This window comes from Lagopus muta, chromosome 32 (assembly GCF_023343835.1).
Source record: "Lagopus muta isolate bLagMut1 chromosome 32, bLagMut1 primary, whole genome shotgun sequence".
Lineage (NCBI taxonomy): Eukaryota > Metazoa > Chordata > Aves > Galliformes > Phasianidae > Lagopus > Lagopus muta.
This window is the reverse complement of record NC_064464.1, coordinates 466,726-486,292: the sequence shown is the minus strand read 5'-3', so window position 1 is coordinate 486,292 and position 19,567 is coordinate 466,726. Positions and strand designations below refer to the sequence as shown.

The following is a 19,567-nucleotide window of genomic DNA, read 5'->3' as shown; positions in this document are numbered from 1 at the left end:
CAGGAGTATTTTTAACTACTGGTGACAATCGTGCTCCCTGGTCCTTAAGGCAAAGGGCTGCCTATTGGGCAGGTGGTCTCAACCCTTTAGAACGGGGAGACCCTCTTGCCATTATTGGAACAACTGATCAGTTAGTAGAGAGTGTTCAAAAGGCTGCTTGTCTCCAAATGATGTGTGATAGAAAGCTGCAGCCACACCATGAATCACCTATGATGATGCCTGTTGATCCTGAGAGAATGACTGCTTTAATTAGAGGGCTTCCAGAGTCGTTAAAGCCTATAGGTATTCAACTGCAAGGAAAAATACAGGCAATGCCTCAGGGAGAGAGAGCCCGGCCAGCGTTAGAAGGAACTGTGACCCCCAACCATCTGCAGTCAGGAAACAAAGCATGGATGTGGGGAGAGGTTGCCCAAGAGTTAATTAACTATGGAAGGAAATATGGGCCAGTGGTTTCTTCCTCCACTAAATTTGAGCCAAGGGAAGTAAGACTTGCAGCAGTCAGCCTTGCCCCCAGGCCTCCTAGCTCAAAGCTCAGTGGGACTGGAAGGGTCTCACTGTCAGTAAAAACAGGTAGGCGAAATACTGATCATAAACGTAATTGTCTCTGGACACTGGGCTGGCAAAAGGGTGTTCCACGAGATTTGATGAATGGATTACCCACTGTCAGGTTAGAGAAATTAGTTAAGTGGTGGCCAGAACAAAAGCTCCAGAATCTCGAGGAAAGCAAAACCCCAGGTCCTAGGGTCTCTCCCAGGGAACCTGAACGGCTCTCCAAGCCATTAGAAAACTGATGTCTTCGCCCCTCCCATGTGAGCGGGGTGGGGGCGCTGAAGGGTGGATGCATGAGAAAGCTCACAACAAAGGGAAACAAGATCCTCGATTTAACACCTTCTGTCCAAAGGCCTCACCACTCTTGCCAGTTATCCCTGTGAGTCAGGATCCAGTGGCTGATAAGCCAGGGAAACACTCTTACCTCCCTGGCCAGACTGTGTCGATTGACTCAGCTAGCCTGAGGCCAGTTTCCCCTAACCTTAATGGAGTCCCTTAACAAATACGCTTGGAAGGCTAAAGACACCCTGAAAAAGGAATATGAAATCAACGCTTGCTGGATTGTTCCCTCATTTTTTAATCATATTAACCAAGACCAAAAGGGCAAGTCGGTGTCTTGTTTTATTTCACAGAAGATCCCCATGGGACCTTGACAGAACACAAAAAGGCTAATAGCTGATTTTAACCATTTGTGTTTTGTGACAGAAATACTGAAGATTTGATCATGCTAGAACACTGAATGTATCTCTTGACTGCACTTTTTGGTTGCAGTAGTGTTATGTTCTGTGTTGTTGTGGGTGTGGGTGGTGATTGGTATCAGTCCTTGGATCTGTTAAACTTCACAACTGGGTTCAGGGTTTTTACAGTCATCCTGGCTTACTGGTACTCCCTGCACAGTGATACCATTTCTTCTGATTGCTTCTTTCACCCCTTTTTACCAAACTGATTATGATTTGCATGTAACTCCTCCACAGTGTTTCCCAATTCCTAACAAACTGGGAAATGAACCAAGGGACCCATCTGATATCTGTTAGATGTGGTCACAAAAGAAATCTATCAGAAAGCCCTTTGCACTGATGCTTTTCAGTGTCCCACCAGTCCAGGAGTTCCATCCAAAACATGGTTGTTGGAAAGTGCCTAAGTTTTAATAAGAGATGTGTATGTTCCTGGGATTGCCCCTCTTTGATGGTTTGTACTGTGGGGGTATCCTGCACAACCATCCTGTGAAAAGTTCTGTGGGCTGTAACAATACTTGAACTTGCCTCTCAGCATTTGAATTGCTTTGGAAATGCTCTAGTGGAAAGTTCTCGAGACACTAAATCATCTTAGAAAACATTACATGGCAAGTCCACATATTGTCAAATTAGACTAGATACGCTTTTAGTGAATTAACTGAAGTGTAATAGCGTATGGCTATTCATAAACACCACAGCCTCTACTGAAGAATTCCCATCTGGATCCTGGCTTACACTGGGAGTTCCTGGGTGGGGAAAGCAGCTGACACAAATACCTCTGTTTTGTTTTACTTATTTATCTATTATTATTGGTTGTTGTTAAATGTGTGGTCATTGTCCAATGTACTCTTTTCACTTTCCACCTTTTATTCATCATGTAACATTCGTGTCACCACTCCTGAGGTATCACTGAGTGTTGTCTGTGGCAAATTGAATGATTCTAATTGTTGCCTAAGATTGATGACAATGGTGAAGTTGTTAAATTGCCCAGGGTATGCAGAAAATAGCCCATGTTCCTGTCCAAAGCTGGAAAGGCCCAGACTTTGATTTCTTTTCCTGGCTTCCAGGTGGCCCATGGGTCAAACGTACCCTATTTTCTCTACTGTATGTTGTTGCAGCTCTTGTGTTTGTACCTTGTATGATTCCATGTTTTATTCAACTTGTACAAGGTGTTGTATCCTCCATGTACTTTGTAACCACTTCAACTGATGATGGACAAGTCCAACAGATCAGGGCAACATTTGTAACCAATCCCAGAAATCTTTCCTAGTAATTGTGTAACGATTCGCTTCCCCTTCTCCCCCTCCTCCTTCCCTCCTGCTTCTTTGCTTTTTTTTTTTTTTTTTTTTTTCTCCCTTTTCTTTTCCTCACCACCATGGAGGGTCACTTATGCTTCATTTCAAGCAATCTTTGAGCCACGGGGTGGTGTGAGAGTCCTTCTTTGTTTTTTGGCTCAAAGCTTGCTTCCTGAGGTATTTCTTGTGATAAGACTGAGTGATTTGTTAAGGAGGCAAGTGATGGGTGCTACTGTGTGACAACCAATATCGCTTTGGGAACATTTGAAAGCCCCTTCCTCCAGAGCTGCTTGCTCTGTAGAAGAGCGGATCAGAGTGCTCAGGAGTGTTCACTGGCCGAAGATCCGGCCTGTGACTAAACAGCTCCAGCTAGGTGTGGGAAAACTGGGGAATGATACCATTGTGTTCTGTGAGAAACAGGATGCAGATGGGCATCCCTGCTCCCTCTTATCTGCTGGCAAGGCCCGGAAGATGGAAACAAAGGAGTTTCTGCTGAGATCCCAGAGCCAGAAGCTGCCACTCCAAAGACAGCTGACTCAACCACTTTGAAACCATTGAAAAGGGGCCATCATCGCCATGGTCGTTGTCATGGTCGTTAGTAGAACAACTCTGCCCGACGACCCACCACTACTGAAGATCAAAGACTGAACTACGAACCACGCTGGATCCATGGTGGTGACTGTGTCCATCTTGCTGCCTATAAAGACTCCTTGCTTATTCTTTTCTGTCTTTTCTATCTCCCTCCTTCCCTTCCCCATTACCCTAATTCATAATAGTGTCCGTCCTCCCCTTCCCCATTTCCCTGATTAAGATTTGTAATCAACTGGTCGGACCAAGATTGGAACCATTGCTTCTTAATCTTACGCTGGGTATACAGCTAATAAAAGAAACTCCTCTCCCTCCTATAAATTGGAGCGAGACACATACATACATAAAATATAAAGATCCATCACTGGGAACGATGTGAGGAAGTTGTGCAAATTATTGAAGCAGGGATGTTGCATGCTGAAACACTTTGTTGAGGGCATGCTTGATCTCCTTGTTCCTCATGCTGTAAATAATAGGGTTCAGTGTTGGAGGAACCACTGAGTAGAGAATTGCCACCGCCAGATCCAGGAATGGGGAGGAAATGGAGAAGGGCTTCAGGTATGCAAACACCACGGTGCTGAGAAACAGGGAGACCACAGCCAGGTGAGGGAGGCACGTGGAGAAGGCTTTGTGCCGTCCCTGCTCAGAGGGCATCCTCAGCACAGCCCTGAAGATCTGCACATAGGAGAAAAGAATGAAAGCAAAACACCCAAAAAGCACAAGTGCACTAACCACAATAAGTGTAAATTCCCTGAGATAGGATTTTGAGCAGGAGAGCTTGAGGATGTGGGGGATTTCACAAAAGAACTGTTTCACTGTATTGCCTTGGCAGAGAGGCAGTGAAAATGTGTTGGCAGTGTGCAGCAGGGAATAGAGAAGCCCAGTGCCCCACGCAGCTGCTGCCATGGTGGCACAAGCTCTGCTGTCCATCAAGGTCCCGTAGTGCAGGGGCTTGCAGATGGCAACGTAGCGGTCATAGGACATGATGGTGAGAATGCAGTACTCTACACAAAAAAAGAAAAGTAAAAAGAAAACCTGTGCAACACATCCTGAGTAGGAGATGTGCCTGTCGTCCCAGAGGGCATTGGCCATGGCTTTGGGGAGAGTGGTGGAGATGCAACCCAGGTCGAGGAGGGCGAGGTTGAGGAGGAAGAAGTACATGGGGGTGTGCAGGCGGTGGTGGCAGGCTACGGCTGTGCTGATGAGGCCGTTGCCCAGGAGGGCAGCCAGGTAGATGCCCAGCAAGAGCCAGAAGTGCAGGAGCTGCAGCTGCCGCGTGTCTGCCAACGCCAGGAGGAGGAACTGGCTGATGGAGCTGCTGTTGGGCATCTGCAGTTCCTGGGCTTGGAGTCCTGTGCAGAGTGCAGAAGATAATGACGAGTCAAGGCCATTCTCAGAGTCACTCCTCCTGCTATATTATAATACCTTCACTTTCTCTTTAGCAAATGTTCCATTGGCTCCATTTAATTTCATGAAGCTCCACTACTCATAAGCAGAGGACGCATCTGGAGCTTTAATCTTTCTCTCATTTTCTAGTCTTATCCCATCTCCTCAGATATTTTCATCTGTTTCATGTCTCATATCTTTACCCCAACTGCTCTTTGAGCCCACAACCCTAACCTCTGTGCACAGTCTGTTAGTGAAATCTGTTTGTGGGATAAGTGCATTATTCATGTCTGCAGAAAATGACAATAATTTCAACAGGTTCCATCCTTTGAGAAAGGAGATACTGATTGCATGTGCCTGTACACAAACCAAGCTATTGATTAAAGATAAATCTGGGAGTCTCAGAGCTGTGTTCAAAGTTGACAGCCCCTTTTAGATTTCTGCCTTCATTCATCCTTCACTCAGAATAGGAAAAGGAATATCCTTACCTTGCCTCTCCTCTTGCGACATGCCCTTAGAAACACTCTGGGTGCAGTGTAGCTATGAGCTCCCTGTCCCAGGCAGCAGCTGTGGCAGCAGAAGGCCCCTGCCCTGCCCTGCTGTGATGGAGGCTCCTTCCCCCCACACGTCTCCCCGCAGCGCCCTGGGCAGCTCCCCGGGCAGGCTGAGTGCTGAGCCTGGCAGGCGGCACAGTCCCTGCCCCGGCACACAGCCCCTGGGGCACAGCAGGGACCTGCTCTGCAGGACAGCCCTGGGCACCCAGCTGCAGCCCCGGATGCACAGCCTGAAAGGTGGAAAAGGGGCCCCATAAGAAAAGCAAAAGGCAAAAAGAAGGTTTCACTGTAACTGAGAATAAGGGGGAGGATAAAGGGGGATAGTTAGGAATAATCTCTAGAAGCAGGAATGTAGAGCTTATTAGAGAATGGGGCATCGCAGGCACAGGGTCTGGGATAGTGAGGGGGATGAAGGCCATACTGATAAGGTTTGAGACATCTGGCAGGGAGGTGATTAGATGTCCACAAGGGCGAGACAAAACTAGCTTGGGGGATGCCCCCCCCTTCTCTGCCAGGAGTTATGGTGAGGAAGGTCAGAAGGCTTCACGAAAAAGACAACAAATTCTTCAACTCATGACCCATTATGCAAGCGCAACAGGGGAGGGTCTGCATGCTTTGGCGTATAATGAATATGTATCCGAATTCCGGGAAACCATTGATTTTTTATTAGTTCGCCCTTTATCTGTAGCACGACTTTTCTGGACAGTGTGCAAGCTTGGAGGAATTATCCCCCTTGCACCAGGGCTTTTGCGCAATTGCCAATAAAACGTACCTTCTCTGTATCCTTACAGGCTACAGGGTTTGATTTTCCACATGTCACAGCCTGCAGCCGTCCTGGGACACGCAGCCCTCAGGGCTGTGCTCTGATGCTGTAGCACAGAAGCCCTCAGCTGAAGCCAAAGTTTTTCCATGATAACAAAACATGGAGTGCCTTCAGCCTGGTCTGCAATGGGATATCCCTGAGTTAGTTAAAAGCAGCTGCATGGCCTGCAGTGAGACTTACCTTGTCAAGGGCTGTGAGCAATGCTCCTGCACTGAGCTCACAGCTGCTCACAATGTACACATCTTGAGATCTCTCTCTCCTTTCCCTTCTGTCCTCCTGTCACCTGCAGGCTGTGCTGTGCAGAAGAGCTGCTCCTGGGCACAGCTGTCTCTCCGCAGCAGCACTGCCCATTTGTAGGAGCTCCCTGTTTCCCAGGAGCCCGGCCCAGCTCAGCAGCAGAGGATGTCATTTTCTCACTGCTCTCCCTGGAGATGATCCTGGGGCTCTGGGGCTGGCAGCTCCTGATAGACAACAGGTCACCTCTGTAAAATGCACTTTGAAGTCAGATGAATTAATCACTACTAGACAGACTGATTCCAGAAGCATTGTTTGTCCTAGCAGATTGTGTGTGCCTAGCAAAGCTGCAAATGCTCCATCTGGTCTGGTGGTTTTACAGTTCTTGCTATCGGTATTCCACATCATAACATCACGTAAAGCACAGGGAATTGAAGATTTAACACTCCAGTTCTGTGGACTGACTGTTCTGAACACCTGGCTCTCAGAAGAGAAGAAGAACTGCATACCCCAGAGGACTCTGAGTTCAGAGAGGAAGATAAGGAAGATAAGGAAGATAAGGGAGGAAGCCCCGGGATCTCTCATTTGCTTGCTGCCCCATGTGTGGGAGCGCTCCCCAGCCGTGCACCTTCAGTTCAAAGTCAGGCTTTTGGTTTCAGACACTCACTCTCTCATTTTATTTGATTTAATACCCTAAATTCCAATTTTACTTTATAATATTGTGTTGTCTTGTATTCTGATATCATATTTAGTAAATTTGACTTTCCTCCTTACATTGTTGTCGCTGCTTTATTTTTACTATTTTATTTTATTTCATTTTATTTTGATTTATTTTATTTATTTTATTTTGATTCATATTATTATTATTATTATTATTATTATTATTATTATTATTATTATTACTGGCCAGTAGGACTGCAGGCCTGCTGCCCTCTGTCACGGGCACAGATTGCTCTAGATAACTCGGTGACAAGACAACACACTCAGTCATATGGTCTGCTTTTAGGGCAGATGTTTGGAGCCAAAAGTTGGACTTGATGATCCTTACAGGTCCTTTCCATTGCAGGATATGCCAGGATTCTATGGTAGCAGGTACAAGCACAGTGATGTTGAAGTCACTGTGCTGTCACAGTGGATAGGAGTTCAGCAACTCCAAGTCACTGTGATGTCTTGGAGACATGGAGAGCAGTGATGTCAGAATTACTGAGTTGTGGCAGTGGTCAGTATTACAGTGATGTCAGAGTCACTGTACTGTAAAGGGGAGAAACTCAGTGACTTCAGCACCACTGTGTTGTCACAGCACACTGTGATGAACACAGTGGTGTTGCAGTCATTGTTCTGTGACAGTGAGAAGGAACACTGTAATGTCAGGGTCACTGTGCTGTCCAGTGGATGCAGGCCAGGAGCGTTGTGATGTCAGAGTTAGTGTGCTGTCACAGTGGGAAGGAGCACAGTGATGGCAGATGCACTGTTCTGTCACAATGGGCAGTAGGGCAGTGATGATGGATCAAGGCAGATTAGAACCATAGAATCATAGAATCACAAGGTTGGAAATGACCTGTAAGATCATCTGGTCCAACTGTCCTCCCACTACCATTTCTACCACAAGCACTAAACCATATCTTGTAGCTCCTCATCCTGATGCCTTTTGAACTCTGCCAGGGACGGCGTCTTCACCAGATCCCTGGGCAGCCGTTCAGTGCCTGACCACGCTCAGAGAGAAAAAGTTCTTCCTTATGTCTAACCTAAACCTCCTTTGGTACAACTTGTGGCCATTTCCTTGGGTCCTGTTTGTTGCCTGGCAGAAGAGGCCAAACCCTTCTTCATCACAACTTGCCTTCAGGAGACTGTAGAGTGCAGTGAGGTCTCCTCTGAGCCTCCTCTTCTCCACACTAAACAATCCCAGGTCCCTCAGCTGCTCCTTATAAGACTTGTGCTCCAGATCCCTCATCAGTTTTGTTGCCCTGCTCTGGACATGTTTCAGGGTCTTTCTTGTAGTGAGGGGCCCAAAACTGAACACAATATTCGAGGTGCTCCCTCAGCAGCGCTGAGTACAGAGGGATGATCACCTCCCTGCTCCTGCTGGCCATGCTGTTTCTATTGCAGGCCAGGATGCCATTGGCCCTCTTGGCCACCTGGGCATGCTGTCTGCTCACGTTCAGCCAAGCATCAACCATCACCCTCAGGTCTATTTCCACTTCACAGTCATCCAGCCACTCATGCCCAAGCCTGTAGTGCTGTGTGTGGTTATTGTATCCAAAGTGAAGGACCCGGAAGGAGCTCTGCATGTGGGTTTAGCATCACATATGCCATCCTCAGAGCCATACATCCCAGTGAGGAAATTGTGCCTGTACCTTGGACTTGAGAGATCTGAAGTTCAAAGATCGGTTGTGACTGACTACTTGTTCAGACTGGGCCACTCTCACATCCCACATCCTGTCATGGGACACACTGCCCACATGGGACTTGGTTCTCATGACATCTTTGCACCCCATGCAGAGTCTGGCAGCTGCTGTCCCCTTCTCTTTCATTTGACATCACACAAAACTCCATCACACTGCCCCAGGAAGGAAAGGCCCTGAGCCAGCAGGAGGGACAGGATCTCCCTGCCAAGGCTCTGGGGATCAGGGCTTGGCCTTTCTGCTTCACAAGACAAAGGAGGCTTTTCTCAGCATCGCAGCCACCATCCCAGTGCCTTGGTCTGCCTGCAATCATGGCTTCCAATTCTCTGCTCTATCAAGTCCCAGGGGAAGCTTGCTTGTGAATGGCCCTCAGTGGGGCCCATTAATACTCCAAGAAACTTCACTGTTCCTTCTGACTTTGTCTTCTTGAGCACTTCATGCAATTTTCTCTCTGCACTGGAGGTTGATGGACTCAGCAGCAAATGCCCCCTGGGGCCCATTACAACCTGAAGAGCTGTGCTGTGCCGTGTGCCTTCCTGTCATCTTCTTCAGGTGTTCAGAACTTGTTCAGCAAACTGGAGAGGTATCAGGAGAGAGCTAAAATAGGAAGAAAATGACGGGCATTTAAGAAGTCTAGTTATTTATTTTTTTATAGTTGGGTTTGAACAAGAATTTAAAGCAGCACTTTGCAACTGATATTGATCCAGGATGTCCCTTAATGAGCTTTGCTTTGTCACTGTGTGTGCAAACATCCTCCTCAGCTACCCCACTCAGTTTCTACTCACGTTGGCCCCATGGGACTTGCATCACTTTTCCTCACATCACTCTTCTCCTCTGCAGTCATCTGCTCAGTGTTAAACCTCGTTTGCACCAACTCCCACTGGCTTTCCCCAGAGAACCAGCTTCACATGAGCAATGAAAGATTTCTCTTTTTTACCAACGAACAGTAGAAAACATGATGCAATTGAATGAACCATAAACACAGTGATCAACTGCATGCCTTGTCCAAGCTGCATCTAATGAGGCTTGTCTTTCACAGGGAATAGTTGTACAAGAAGTGAGTTAGACAGGAAGGGATAGATATAATGACAGCTAAGGAGTTGAGAAAAGAGCAGATGAAACTTTGGAGAGATGGAGCAAGTTCCAATAATCTCCCTGAAGATCAGAGATCAGGCAGATGGCTGGGAGGTATCTGAGTGAACAAAGAGCAAGGCATGGGGAAATCAGGAGGGCAGTGGGAAGGGCATGTGTCCAGATGGCCTGCTGAAAACATGCCCTTGTTGAGGGCTGGCTTGAAAAACAAGGCTATGTTTAGAGTATCAAGGACATGATAACGGTGTAAAGGAGTTTGAGTAAACAACTGGTTGCAAGTTGTGCTGTATGGGAAAGCCATTGTGGGAAGTAGGCGTAGCAGGGAACTTCACGTTGTCATGGTTACAGGTTGACAGACATTAGTAATGGCCAGTGAAAACATGACAAGTGTACTTAAAAGTTATGTATTCTGTTGCTCTACCATTAAATGTTGGACTTAGTTGCTAACTTGTGTTGAGTCATCTCTAAGATCCCACAATCCCACTCCTGCAAATGACACCCAAACAGGGACCCGAGGCCATCTGAAAAGCTTTGGGGATTCTCTGCAGGAGGAAAGATGCCGGTCGAGTGAGTGCGCACTGAAACCAGAATGGAAGATGACATGGAGCTGGAGGTGGCCCTGTCGCTATTATCAAGCTTCTTAGAGAAGCGGGGAGTGAAGCTCCATGCCGAAGCCTTATTGTCATTTGTTACGACAGGCTGGGCAGAAGGGCATTTTAATGACTTGAGTACAAGTCTGTTCTAAATTAAGGAATGGCGAGATTTTGGTGATGCTATTTGGGACGCTGTAACAGATGGGGAAAAGTGGGCTAAAAGGATGCAGAGCCCCTGGCGGGAGTTTATTAACTGCTAAAGAAGTACTTTGCGTTGTCATGGTCACAGGTTGACAGGCATGAGTAATAGCCAATGAGAACGCGACAAGTGTACTTAAAAGTTATATAGTCTGCTGCTCTACCATTAAACGTTGGACTTGATTGCTAACTCATGTCGAGTCGTCTCTAAGATCCCACAATCCCGATCCCACATGCCCTGAACCGTGGTGATTGATTTAGGAGAGCTGGAGACATCTGGAGGATGAGGGACATCAAATACGCAGCAGGGCAGAGCAGCAGTGGATGCTGGGCATTGGTCACAGGGCATTGGCACTGGCACCTCTGTGTTTACCTGAAGGCATCTGTGCTCCAAAATGAGAATTCCGGAAAACATTTTCTTTTTTTTTTCTTTTTTTTTTTTTTTTTTTAGAAAAAAAAGAGAAAAATAAAAATCAGACAAAATAATGCCCTCAAGGGCTAGTGTTTTCATGACTTGAATGAATTTCAGAATTTGAAGTGTGTCAATGAATTTTCACTGATTTCCGTCTTTGTCTTCAATCTTTTGTTTAAATTTTATTGATGTTTAGAAACATCTTTCAGACTTACAGCTTCAAAGAGAAGAGCAGATCCGTTTGTGTCCTGCACAGAGTTTGGTGCCCTCCAGAATTTCCCTGTTCAGAATTGTCTGTGACATCTCTCTATCTTTGCACTGACTGAGTCACACTGAGGTTTCTTTTTTTTCTCAGAGCTTGTTTTAAATGTTCACATGCAGCAGTGGAGGCTTCATTCCCTTCATGTCCATCATGCCCTTCATGCCAGGTACTTCTCCGTCATCTTCACGTTCCCCACCAGTTCTTATTTACAGGTGAGAATGAGATCCAGCAGAGCACTCTCCTCTTTGGTTCCTTTGCGGCTTGGCCAAGAAGCTGCCATCTGTGCTCTCCAGGGATCTTCTGGTTGGCATATGACCTGCTGTGCTGTCCCCTCCCTCAGCAGATGCTTGAGTGAGGAAGGTCCCTGAGTCGAACAGGGGCCTGAAATTGTGAGGCTCCTGTTTGTCTTTTTGTGTTCCCTTTTGCTTGTTTTTCCTGATCAGAAAGGAAGTAACAGACACAGCTGGTCTCCTCTTTAAGCCATTTTCATGAGTTCTCAGCTGGCTGCTCTGCCATCCCCAGGAGGAGCTCAGTGCACTCTCACAGAGCCAGCAGCCTATCCTTGTCTTCCTTGACCATCCATCATAAAGAGTCCATCCATCATAAAGGGGGTAACCCTTTGCTACAGTTCAGAGGTGGGAACCATCCCACCATGTCTCTGTGATTCAAACAAGACCCCAGGACTGCAAATGCACAAGGATTTCCAGCTCACTGAGTTAATATTCGTGCTATTATCATTATTGTAAAGACTCTTCAGAAAGCATCCCATACCAGAAGCATTATTTGATTTAGCCTGGCTGAGCCTTGCATCTACACCATGGTATTGGTGTTCAGAAGGTGGCACACAGGTACTAGACCCACTGTGGGGCTCACAATTGTCCAGCAAGCACTGACACAACCAGGGCATGGCTTTCCTGAAGGTCCTGAGCTCCGTTTGCCAGCTGGCTGGGGGTGTACTGGAGACGCCAGGGAACTGCCATTCAAGGGAGAGCCCCAAAAAAACTGAAGTATCATCAGTGAAAGAATGTAGGTGTGTCACAGCCCTGTAATTCCTTAAGCTCCAGCATATGCAATAGATGGGGAAGAGAGAAAGATCTGACTCTTCATCTGGTGAGCTCACCCATTTTGTCAGCTGAATAATGCTGCATGCTGCATAGGGAGAGGTGAAAAATGACACCCTCAGGTGCCCATTACTGGCAGATCTGATGTCATTTAGCATGACCAAGAACACTCCCATTCCTTGTATGGCCCCCAGCTGATGCTCAGGAAGTGGCTCTCTCAGAGGTTCTCTACCACAGCTTGCAGGCACTGTTGCACACATCTAGGAACACCACAGCACCCGGTCATCATAGAGTGCCTGTGTGTGAGCAAGCGACTTCCCACTGAAAAAAAGACAAAGGATGCAGACCAGGGGCTCACACATGCAGACAACTCCTTGTACACATCTGATCTGAACCAACAGGAGTCCCATCTCCTGTGGGCTTGTGGGGAACTGAACCTTATTTCAACCCCACACTTTTCCACCTGGAGATGAGACCCCTGCACCGATTTCCTCAACTGAACGACTGCCCTGCACAGGGGAAGTCAGAGGGTCCCTGTCCTTGTCTGTGTGTCCTCTTTGTTTGCTATGAACAGAGCTTTCCAGGTGAGGCATTCACAGCTCTTCTAGGCAAGCATGATCTGTTAGGATGAACCATGCTTCTGGAATCAATCTGTCTACTGGTGATTAATTCATCTGACTTTACGTTTTGCAGAGATAACCTTGTTGTCTATCAGGAGCTGCCAGCCACAGAGCTCCAAGGGCATCTCCAGGGAGAGCAGTGAAGAAGAGAAAGTGAAATACTCTGCTGCAGATCTGGGCTAGGCTCCTGGGAAACAGGGAGCTCCTACAAATGGGCAGTGCTGTGGAGAGACAGCTGTGCACAGGAGCAGCTCTTCTGCACAGCACAGTCTGCAGGTGACATGAGGAGAGGAGAGAAAGAGGAGAAAGCTTACAAGATGTGTACAGTGTGAGCAGAATGTGAGCTCAGTGCAGGAGCGTTGCCCTTGACAAGGTAAGTTTCTCACTGCAGGCAGTGTAGTGGCTTTCACTGAAGGGACCACTGAATATGAGACACCTCATTGCAAAATGGGCTGCATACATTTCATTTCTTTATCATGAAAAAAGACCTGCTACATCTGAGGGCTTCTGTGCTGCAGCATCAGAGCACAGACCTGAGGGCTGCGTGTCCCAGGACAGCTGCAGGCTGTGCAGCCAGGGCTGCAGCCGGGTGCCCAGGGCTGTCCTGCAGAGCAGGTCCCTGCTGTGCCCCAGGGGCTGTGTGCCGGGGCAGGGACTCTGCCGCCTGCCAGGCTCAGCACTCAGCCTGCCTGGGGAGCTGCCCAGGGCGCTGTGGGGAGATGTGTGGGGGGAAGGAGCCCCCCGGCAGGGCAGGGCAGGGCAGGGCAGGACAGGGCAGGGCAGGGCAGGGGCATTCTGCTGCCTGGGGCAGCAGGAACTCAGCTACACTGCACTACAGAGTATTTCCAAGGATGCTTTGCAAGAGGAGAGGCAAGACAATGATTTTCCATTTCCTTGTCTGAGTGAAGGGGAAAAGAATGAAGGCAGGAATCTAAAAGGGGCTGTCAACTTTGAACACAGCTCTGAGACTCCCAAGTTTTTCTTGAATAAATTGCTCCTTTTGTGAACAGTCACACAGAGTGGGCTTTCAGCCTCTCATTTGTCATAAGATGGAACCAGTTGAAATTATTATTGTTGTCTGCAGACATGAATAATATACTTATCCTGCAATCAGACAGATTTTTCTAACAGAAATATGAGGGCACAGAGGTTGTGGTTGTGGACTCTAAGAGTAGTTGGGGTTAAAAATGAGACATGAAACAGATGAAAATATCCAGGGAGATGGGACAAGATTAAAAATGAGAGAAGGGTAAAAGCTCTGTTTGCTTCCTCTGCTTATGGGAAGCTGAGATTCAGGATACTAAATTCAAGTAATGGAGCTAAATGAACATAGGCGAAAAAGACAGAAAAGGTTTTATAGTGTAGCAGGAGGAGTGTTGCTAAGAATGGCCTTGACTCGTCATTATCTTCTGCACTGTGAACAGGACTCCGTGCCCAGCAGGAACTGCAGATGCCCAACAGCAGCTCCATCAGCCAGTTCCTCCTCCTGGCGTTGGCAGACACGCGGCAGCTGCAGCTCCTGCACTTCTGGCTCTTGCTGGGCATCTACCTGGCTGCCCTCCTGGGCAACGGCCTCATCAGCACAGCCGTAGCCTGCCACCACCGCCTGCACACCCCCATGTACTTCTTCCTCCTCAACCTCGCCCTCCTCGACCTGGGCTGCATCTCCACCACTCTCCCCAAAGCCATGGCCAATGCCCTCTGGGACACCAGGCACATCTCCTATGCAGGATGTGCTGCACAGCTCTTCTTTTTCCTTTTCTTTTTTTGTGTAGAGTATTCCATCCTCATCATCATGTGCTATGACCGCTACATTGCCATCTGCATGCCTCTGCACTATGAAATCCTTATAACCTTTAGAGCTTGTGCCACCATGGCAGCAGCTGCCTGGGGCACTGGGCTTCTCTATTCCTTGCTGCACACTGCCAACACATTTTCACTGCCTCTCTGCCATGGCAATGCTGTGGATCAGTTCTTCTGTGAAATCCCCCACATCCTCAAGCTCACCTGCACAGAATCCTACCTCAGAGAACTTGGGCTTACCATGGCTAGTATCCTTGTTTTATTTGGCTGTTTTGTATTCATTGTTGTGTCCTATGTGCAGATCTTCAGGGCCGTGCTGAGGATGCCCTCTGAGCAGGGACGGCACAAAGCATTCTCCACGTGCCTCCCTCACCTGGCTGTGCTCTCCTTGTTTCTCAGCACTGTGATGTTTGCCTATTTGAAGCCTCCCTCCATCTCTTCCCCATCCCTGGATTTGGTGGTGTCATTTCTGTACTCAGTGGTACCTCCAGTAATGAACCCCCTCATCTACAGCATGAGGAACCAGGATCTCAAGGATGCTCTATGGAAACTGGTGAACAAATGTGTTTTGAAAACAATGAACTGCCCACCCTTTTCTGTGTAGGAGTTGTAATGCAGATTTTAACAGAATCCAACTGCCTTCTTTCGGTTTATGTACTCATGTTTTATGTGTAATTTATTGAATATTTTTTTCTGTATCTTATGTATCCTAATATTTTCCACTTAAATGCTATTATCCACATCAATTACTGCTGAGTTTGTGCATATGCAGTGTAGCCCAGACATAGTGTGCATAAGGAACCAAGCTCTCAGTGAATCTTAACAAAACAAAGGGCATGCAGTGACTTTGTCTGTCTTCCTTCCTGTGAGACATTTCTGGAGCTGTTAGGGTCTGTTGTTCTCACAAACCCACAATCCAGCAGGAAGCATACGGCTGTTAATCCAACTGTGCGGTGACTTCAGCCTGCAATAGCTGACGGGCCATCCCTTGGCTCCTGGCTGGGGTCTGTGCTTGCAGGCTCACATCTGTCAGTGCCTCTGACAGGCCAGCAGCAGCACCTGGTTTGCACGTTGGTTCTGAGATCCCCTCTTCCTCAGTTTCTTTGAGACTTTGCATAGGAAAAGTTCTTGGATATGGGTTCTCATCTCAGAGGTTTAAACGTTTCCCTGAAAATTTCTTTCCATTTGCCTCACAGAGGTAGGTGGGCACTGCCTTCAGGATGCCCTAGGATAGCTGACGTATGCATGAGAGTACAGGAAGGGTTTCCCAGGACTCTCAGGAGACATTCTGGAGCATGCATTTGCAGGTAGGTCCTCCTGCAGAAGTGTGTGTCCTTCTCCTTCCTGAGTAAGGTGCCACTTCCATCTCAGGAATGGAACAGCCAACAGAGGTGAGACAGAAACTCTTCAAGAAAAGGCTCAGTGTTGCACTCAGAGACAGAATTCAGTGGTGTGGTGGTGGTGTGTTGAGCTGAAACTCAATCCCATTGCCCCTTAGCCTTGCAGCTCCTGTGGCTTGGTGACAGTGCTGCTGTGTGGCTGCAAACACAAGCAGGGACACGCAGTGGGCACTTCTGTCACACAGATCGTTTCCACCACAGCAAATCTGTCGCTAATGGAGATCTCCTCATGGCAGTGCCTGAAGGCTCAGGGCCTCTTTGAAAGTTGCTGCCAAGAACATTCCCAAGGAATGGACTGCACAGATTGCCACACTTACTCTCCTACTCATGCTAAAACCAAGCTTTGTTGATAACATTAAAAGATTGTATTTAATGCTTGCCCAAACTGCAGCCCACATCAAAACACTAATCCATAATGCTTGTCCATGTCCTAACACTGTCCTGAAAACCTTAGCAGAACACCAAGCCCTCTCACTGAACCTTTGCTTAATCTCTGCCCCATAAAATGAGTTCTAACCCTTAATTCCTATCCTGAACACCCAACACCCATAGAGCCTGCTCCTGTGCTCTGCCCTCCTCACCTTCAACCCCTTCCCTAACCCTAAACTTTGAGTACTTGGCTGTCCAGGGCAGAGCAGGAATCGTGGAGTCTTAGAGCAAATGCATGTAATGCAGTGATGAATGTGAGGTGATGTATGTACAAGAGGTGATGTGACTGATCAGCTTGAGGCCATGAGGAGGAGGTGGGTAGGATTGCTGCCATGAGCTCAGCTCTACCTCAGGACCTCCTGGGCCTGCAGGTGGCGCGAGGCTGTGAAGGTGGCTGTGAGATCACTTGTGTGTGTGGAGTTGACAGGCCAGCCCCAGCAAGGCATGGTGTGCTGCCTTCTGCCTGAAGCAGCTGTTGGTCAGCCCTTGGCTCCTGGCTGGGATCTGTGCATACAGGACCACATCTGCAGTGTCCCTGAGAGGCTGACAGAAAGTGCCAGGTTGATGTGTTGCCTGTGGGATCCTCTGTGCCTGAGCACCTGGTTGGGCCCATAGAGCAAGAAGGAGGTTTGTGTACGGGATTGTGATGGCTCTTCTGTGTGAGTTCACAACTCGATAGCAGGAGGGACATGACTTGGCCATGTCTGTCCATGAAGCTGGCAGGTGCCTTGGAAGAAGATCACGAGGTTCCTTCTTCTCAATGGCTGACAGGCCACAAGAAATTTGATAGGACAAGTATTTTACACAGATAGATAGAAAATGATAAATATTAATAGGAAATACACATTAACTGAAGGATAGATGGGAAGGAGCAAAACTCCACTGTGTGATCACCAGCATCCCATGCCATCTCCAGAGGTTGCACAGACCCTGTCTGGACAGGCAGCTTTCTGAGAGGACCTGCAGGAGACCAGAGCCCTCTGGAAGCTGCAGATGGAACTTGGAATGAGGATCTCAGGGCAGTACACTGCCTATAGTTGTCTTTGTCCCTGTAGCTGCAGCCCAACATAGCACACTTAATGCCCCCCAGACAAGTCAGTGGATTCCTGGGGGTGACCCAGTGCTAAAATGGCCACTGGGAAGCCAAGAAACTCAGATTTATTCTCAATGAACACAAACACCCATGAACCATTTTGGGTCATCAGTGTCAAACTCTGCCTGAAAGACTCAAGTAGAGATCACAGTCACTGTGGTGAAACCCATCACAATGGGAAAACATCCCCACCAATCTACGGAAGTTTAAAAGAAACGGTGTGAAAAAATCGAGGTCAGAGGAGGTCAGTCCTAAGTTGAAGGTTGTATAAAATTTATCGGCTACAGAGGTGGAGACCTAATGACATTGGATTGTGACTCAAATAACTAAAAGAGGTCTAATTCATGTAATCCATGAGCCAATGCAAACACTGTCAGAGTGGTTTATAAGACACTGGTTTATGACACAACATGAGGAAGAAAGTGGGTTGCTGGTCTGTGAAATGCCATTCCTGTGCCATGACCAATGCAGATAACGCTGGGGTAGAAGCTCCAGGCCACAAGCACAATGAGCACAAGTTCTCACTTGCAAAATGAACATGGAGGTCACCACTGCAAAAGCGCTGCTTCACATCACCTTTTCTCTCTGGATTCTGTTCCACACCATCAAGTCCACTATCAATAACCCCAGGAGCTCGCCGGGCCAGCAGCTGGAAGGAGTCAACATGGGGACAGGAAGCGCATCCCTACACCACTCATCCCAGCAGGGACAGGACAGGGCAGAGGAGCAAGGGAGAGGCAGGCTGAGCACATGTGGCTGGAGTGGTGATGTGAGGCCACTGTCACTGCAGCACCTGAATGGCCCCTGGAAGATGTGCTGGCCAGCGGCACTGGGAGGTCATTGAATGCATCAGCAGTGACAGCAGTGGAGAAGGGAGGGCAAGGCGGGTGGCAGAGCTCCATCCAGGTGCTGGCTGCGGGTCCTCTCTGGTGCAGCTGCCTGCAGTAGGAGGACAAACAGGGTGTGTTCCTTCTCATCCCTCCCTCCCTGACCACACAGCAATCTCCATAGCCCCTCTCCAGGCCATGCCATTTCTCCCCGAGAGACTTGCCCAGGGCATTGTCCATGCTGGCTTGTCAGCAGCTCCCTTTTCCCTTCTGCTTTCCTCCCCATGCACCCTGCAGGGCCCTGAGTTGGTGGAGCTGCTCTGCAGAGCAAGGGAGCTGTGGTGCTCTGGGACACGGGGCTGACCCTGTGCTGCTCAGGGTGGGAAGCAGTCCCGGCTGGATGGGATCTCTACTGCTGAGTCCCTCTCCATCTGCCCTGCTGGCTCAGCAGCACCACTGCAGAGCCCTCATTTGCCTGTGTGCTCCCCAGCTTCCCCTGTTCCTTTGGATCAATGGTCTGTCATTGCGTAAGGAAGCAATCACTGCCCTCTAAGACTCTAACTCTGTCCCTGGAGATCCCCTGGCATCACCTGGCTGCTCCAGATTCCTCTCCAGGAGACATCTGCCATCAGCCCCACAGCAGCAGGGACAGTTCCACGCAGTCATGTTCAAGACCAGTTACAGTTTGCCAGTTTAATAATAACTACAGGCTAGTCAGCCTCACCTCTGTGCCTGGGAAGACCACAAAGCAGATCCTCCTAGAGGCTATGCTAAGGCACATACGAGACAAAGGGGTGATTGGAGACAGCCAGCATGACTTTACCAAGGGCAGATCTTGCCTGACTAATCTGGTGGCTTCTGTGATGGAGTGATGGCATTGGTGAACAGGGAAAGAGCGACGAATGTCATCTATGTGGACTTCTGTAAAGCCTTTGAGATGGTCCCTCGCCACATCCTTCTCTCTAAATTGGAGAGGTGTGGATTTGAAGGCTGGGCTTTTCGATGGATTAGGAATTGGCTGGTCAGGTGCAGCCAAAGGGTTGTGATCAATGGTTCTGTGTCAGGGTGGAGACCGATCACAAGTGGCATCCCTCAAGGGTCAGTCTTGCCATGGATGCTCTTCAACGTCTTCATCAACCGTGCAGATGATGGTATTGAGTGCACCCTCAGCAAGTTTAAAAATGACACCAAGCTGAGTGGTGCAGTCAATCC

At 48.3% G+C, this 19,567-nt stretch overlaps 3 protein-coding genes across 4 annotated transcripts in view; 2 read left to right on the top strand and 1 right to left on the bottom strand.

Moving 5' to 3' along the window:
- The window catches only part of LOC125686130 (olfactory receptor 14C36-like), a 31,779-nt gene that overhangs the window by 1,745 nt on the left and 10,467 nt on the right, over positions 1–19,567 (top strand). The gene's annotated exons all lie outside the window — the stretch shown is intronic.
- Positions 1,426–4,504, bottom strand: LOC125686173 (olfactory receptor 14A16-like). Of its 2 annotated transcripts, XM_048929891.1 has the most exons (2): positions 3,591–4,495; positions 1,426–2,643 (listed from the first exon to the last, which is right to left on the bottom strand). In XM_048929891.1, exons 1-2 carry the CDS (start codon positions 4,493–4,495, stop codon positions 2,550–2,552), a joined length of 999 nt encoding a protein of 332 aa, XP_048785848.1. In that variant the 3' UTR covers positions 1,426–2,549. The 2 variants fall into 2 exon arrangements, with proteins under 2 accessions (XP_048785848.1, XP_048785849.1); XM_048929892.1 differs by lacking the exon at positions 1,426–2,643 and having other exon boundaries at positions 3,505–4,504.
- Positions 14,248–15,210, top strand: LOC125686176 (olfactory receptor 14C36-like). Its single transcript, XM_048929896.1, has one exon. It carries the CDS (start codon positions 14,254–14,256, stop codon positions 15,208–15,210), a length of 957 nt encoding a protein of 318 aa, XP_048785853.1. The 5' UTR covers positions 14,248–14,253.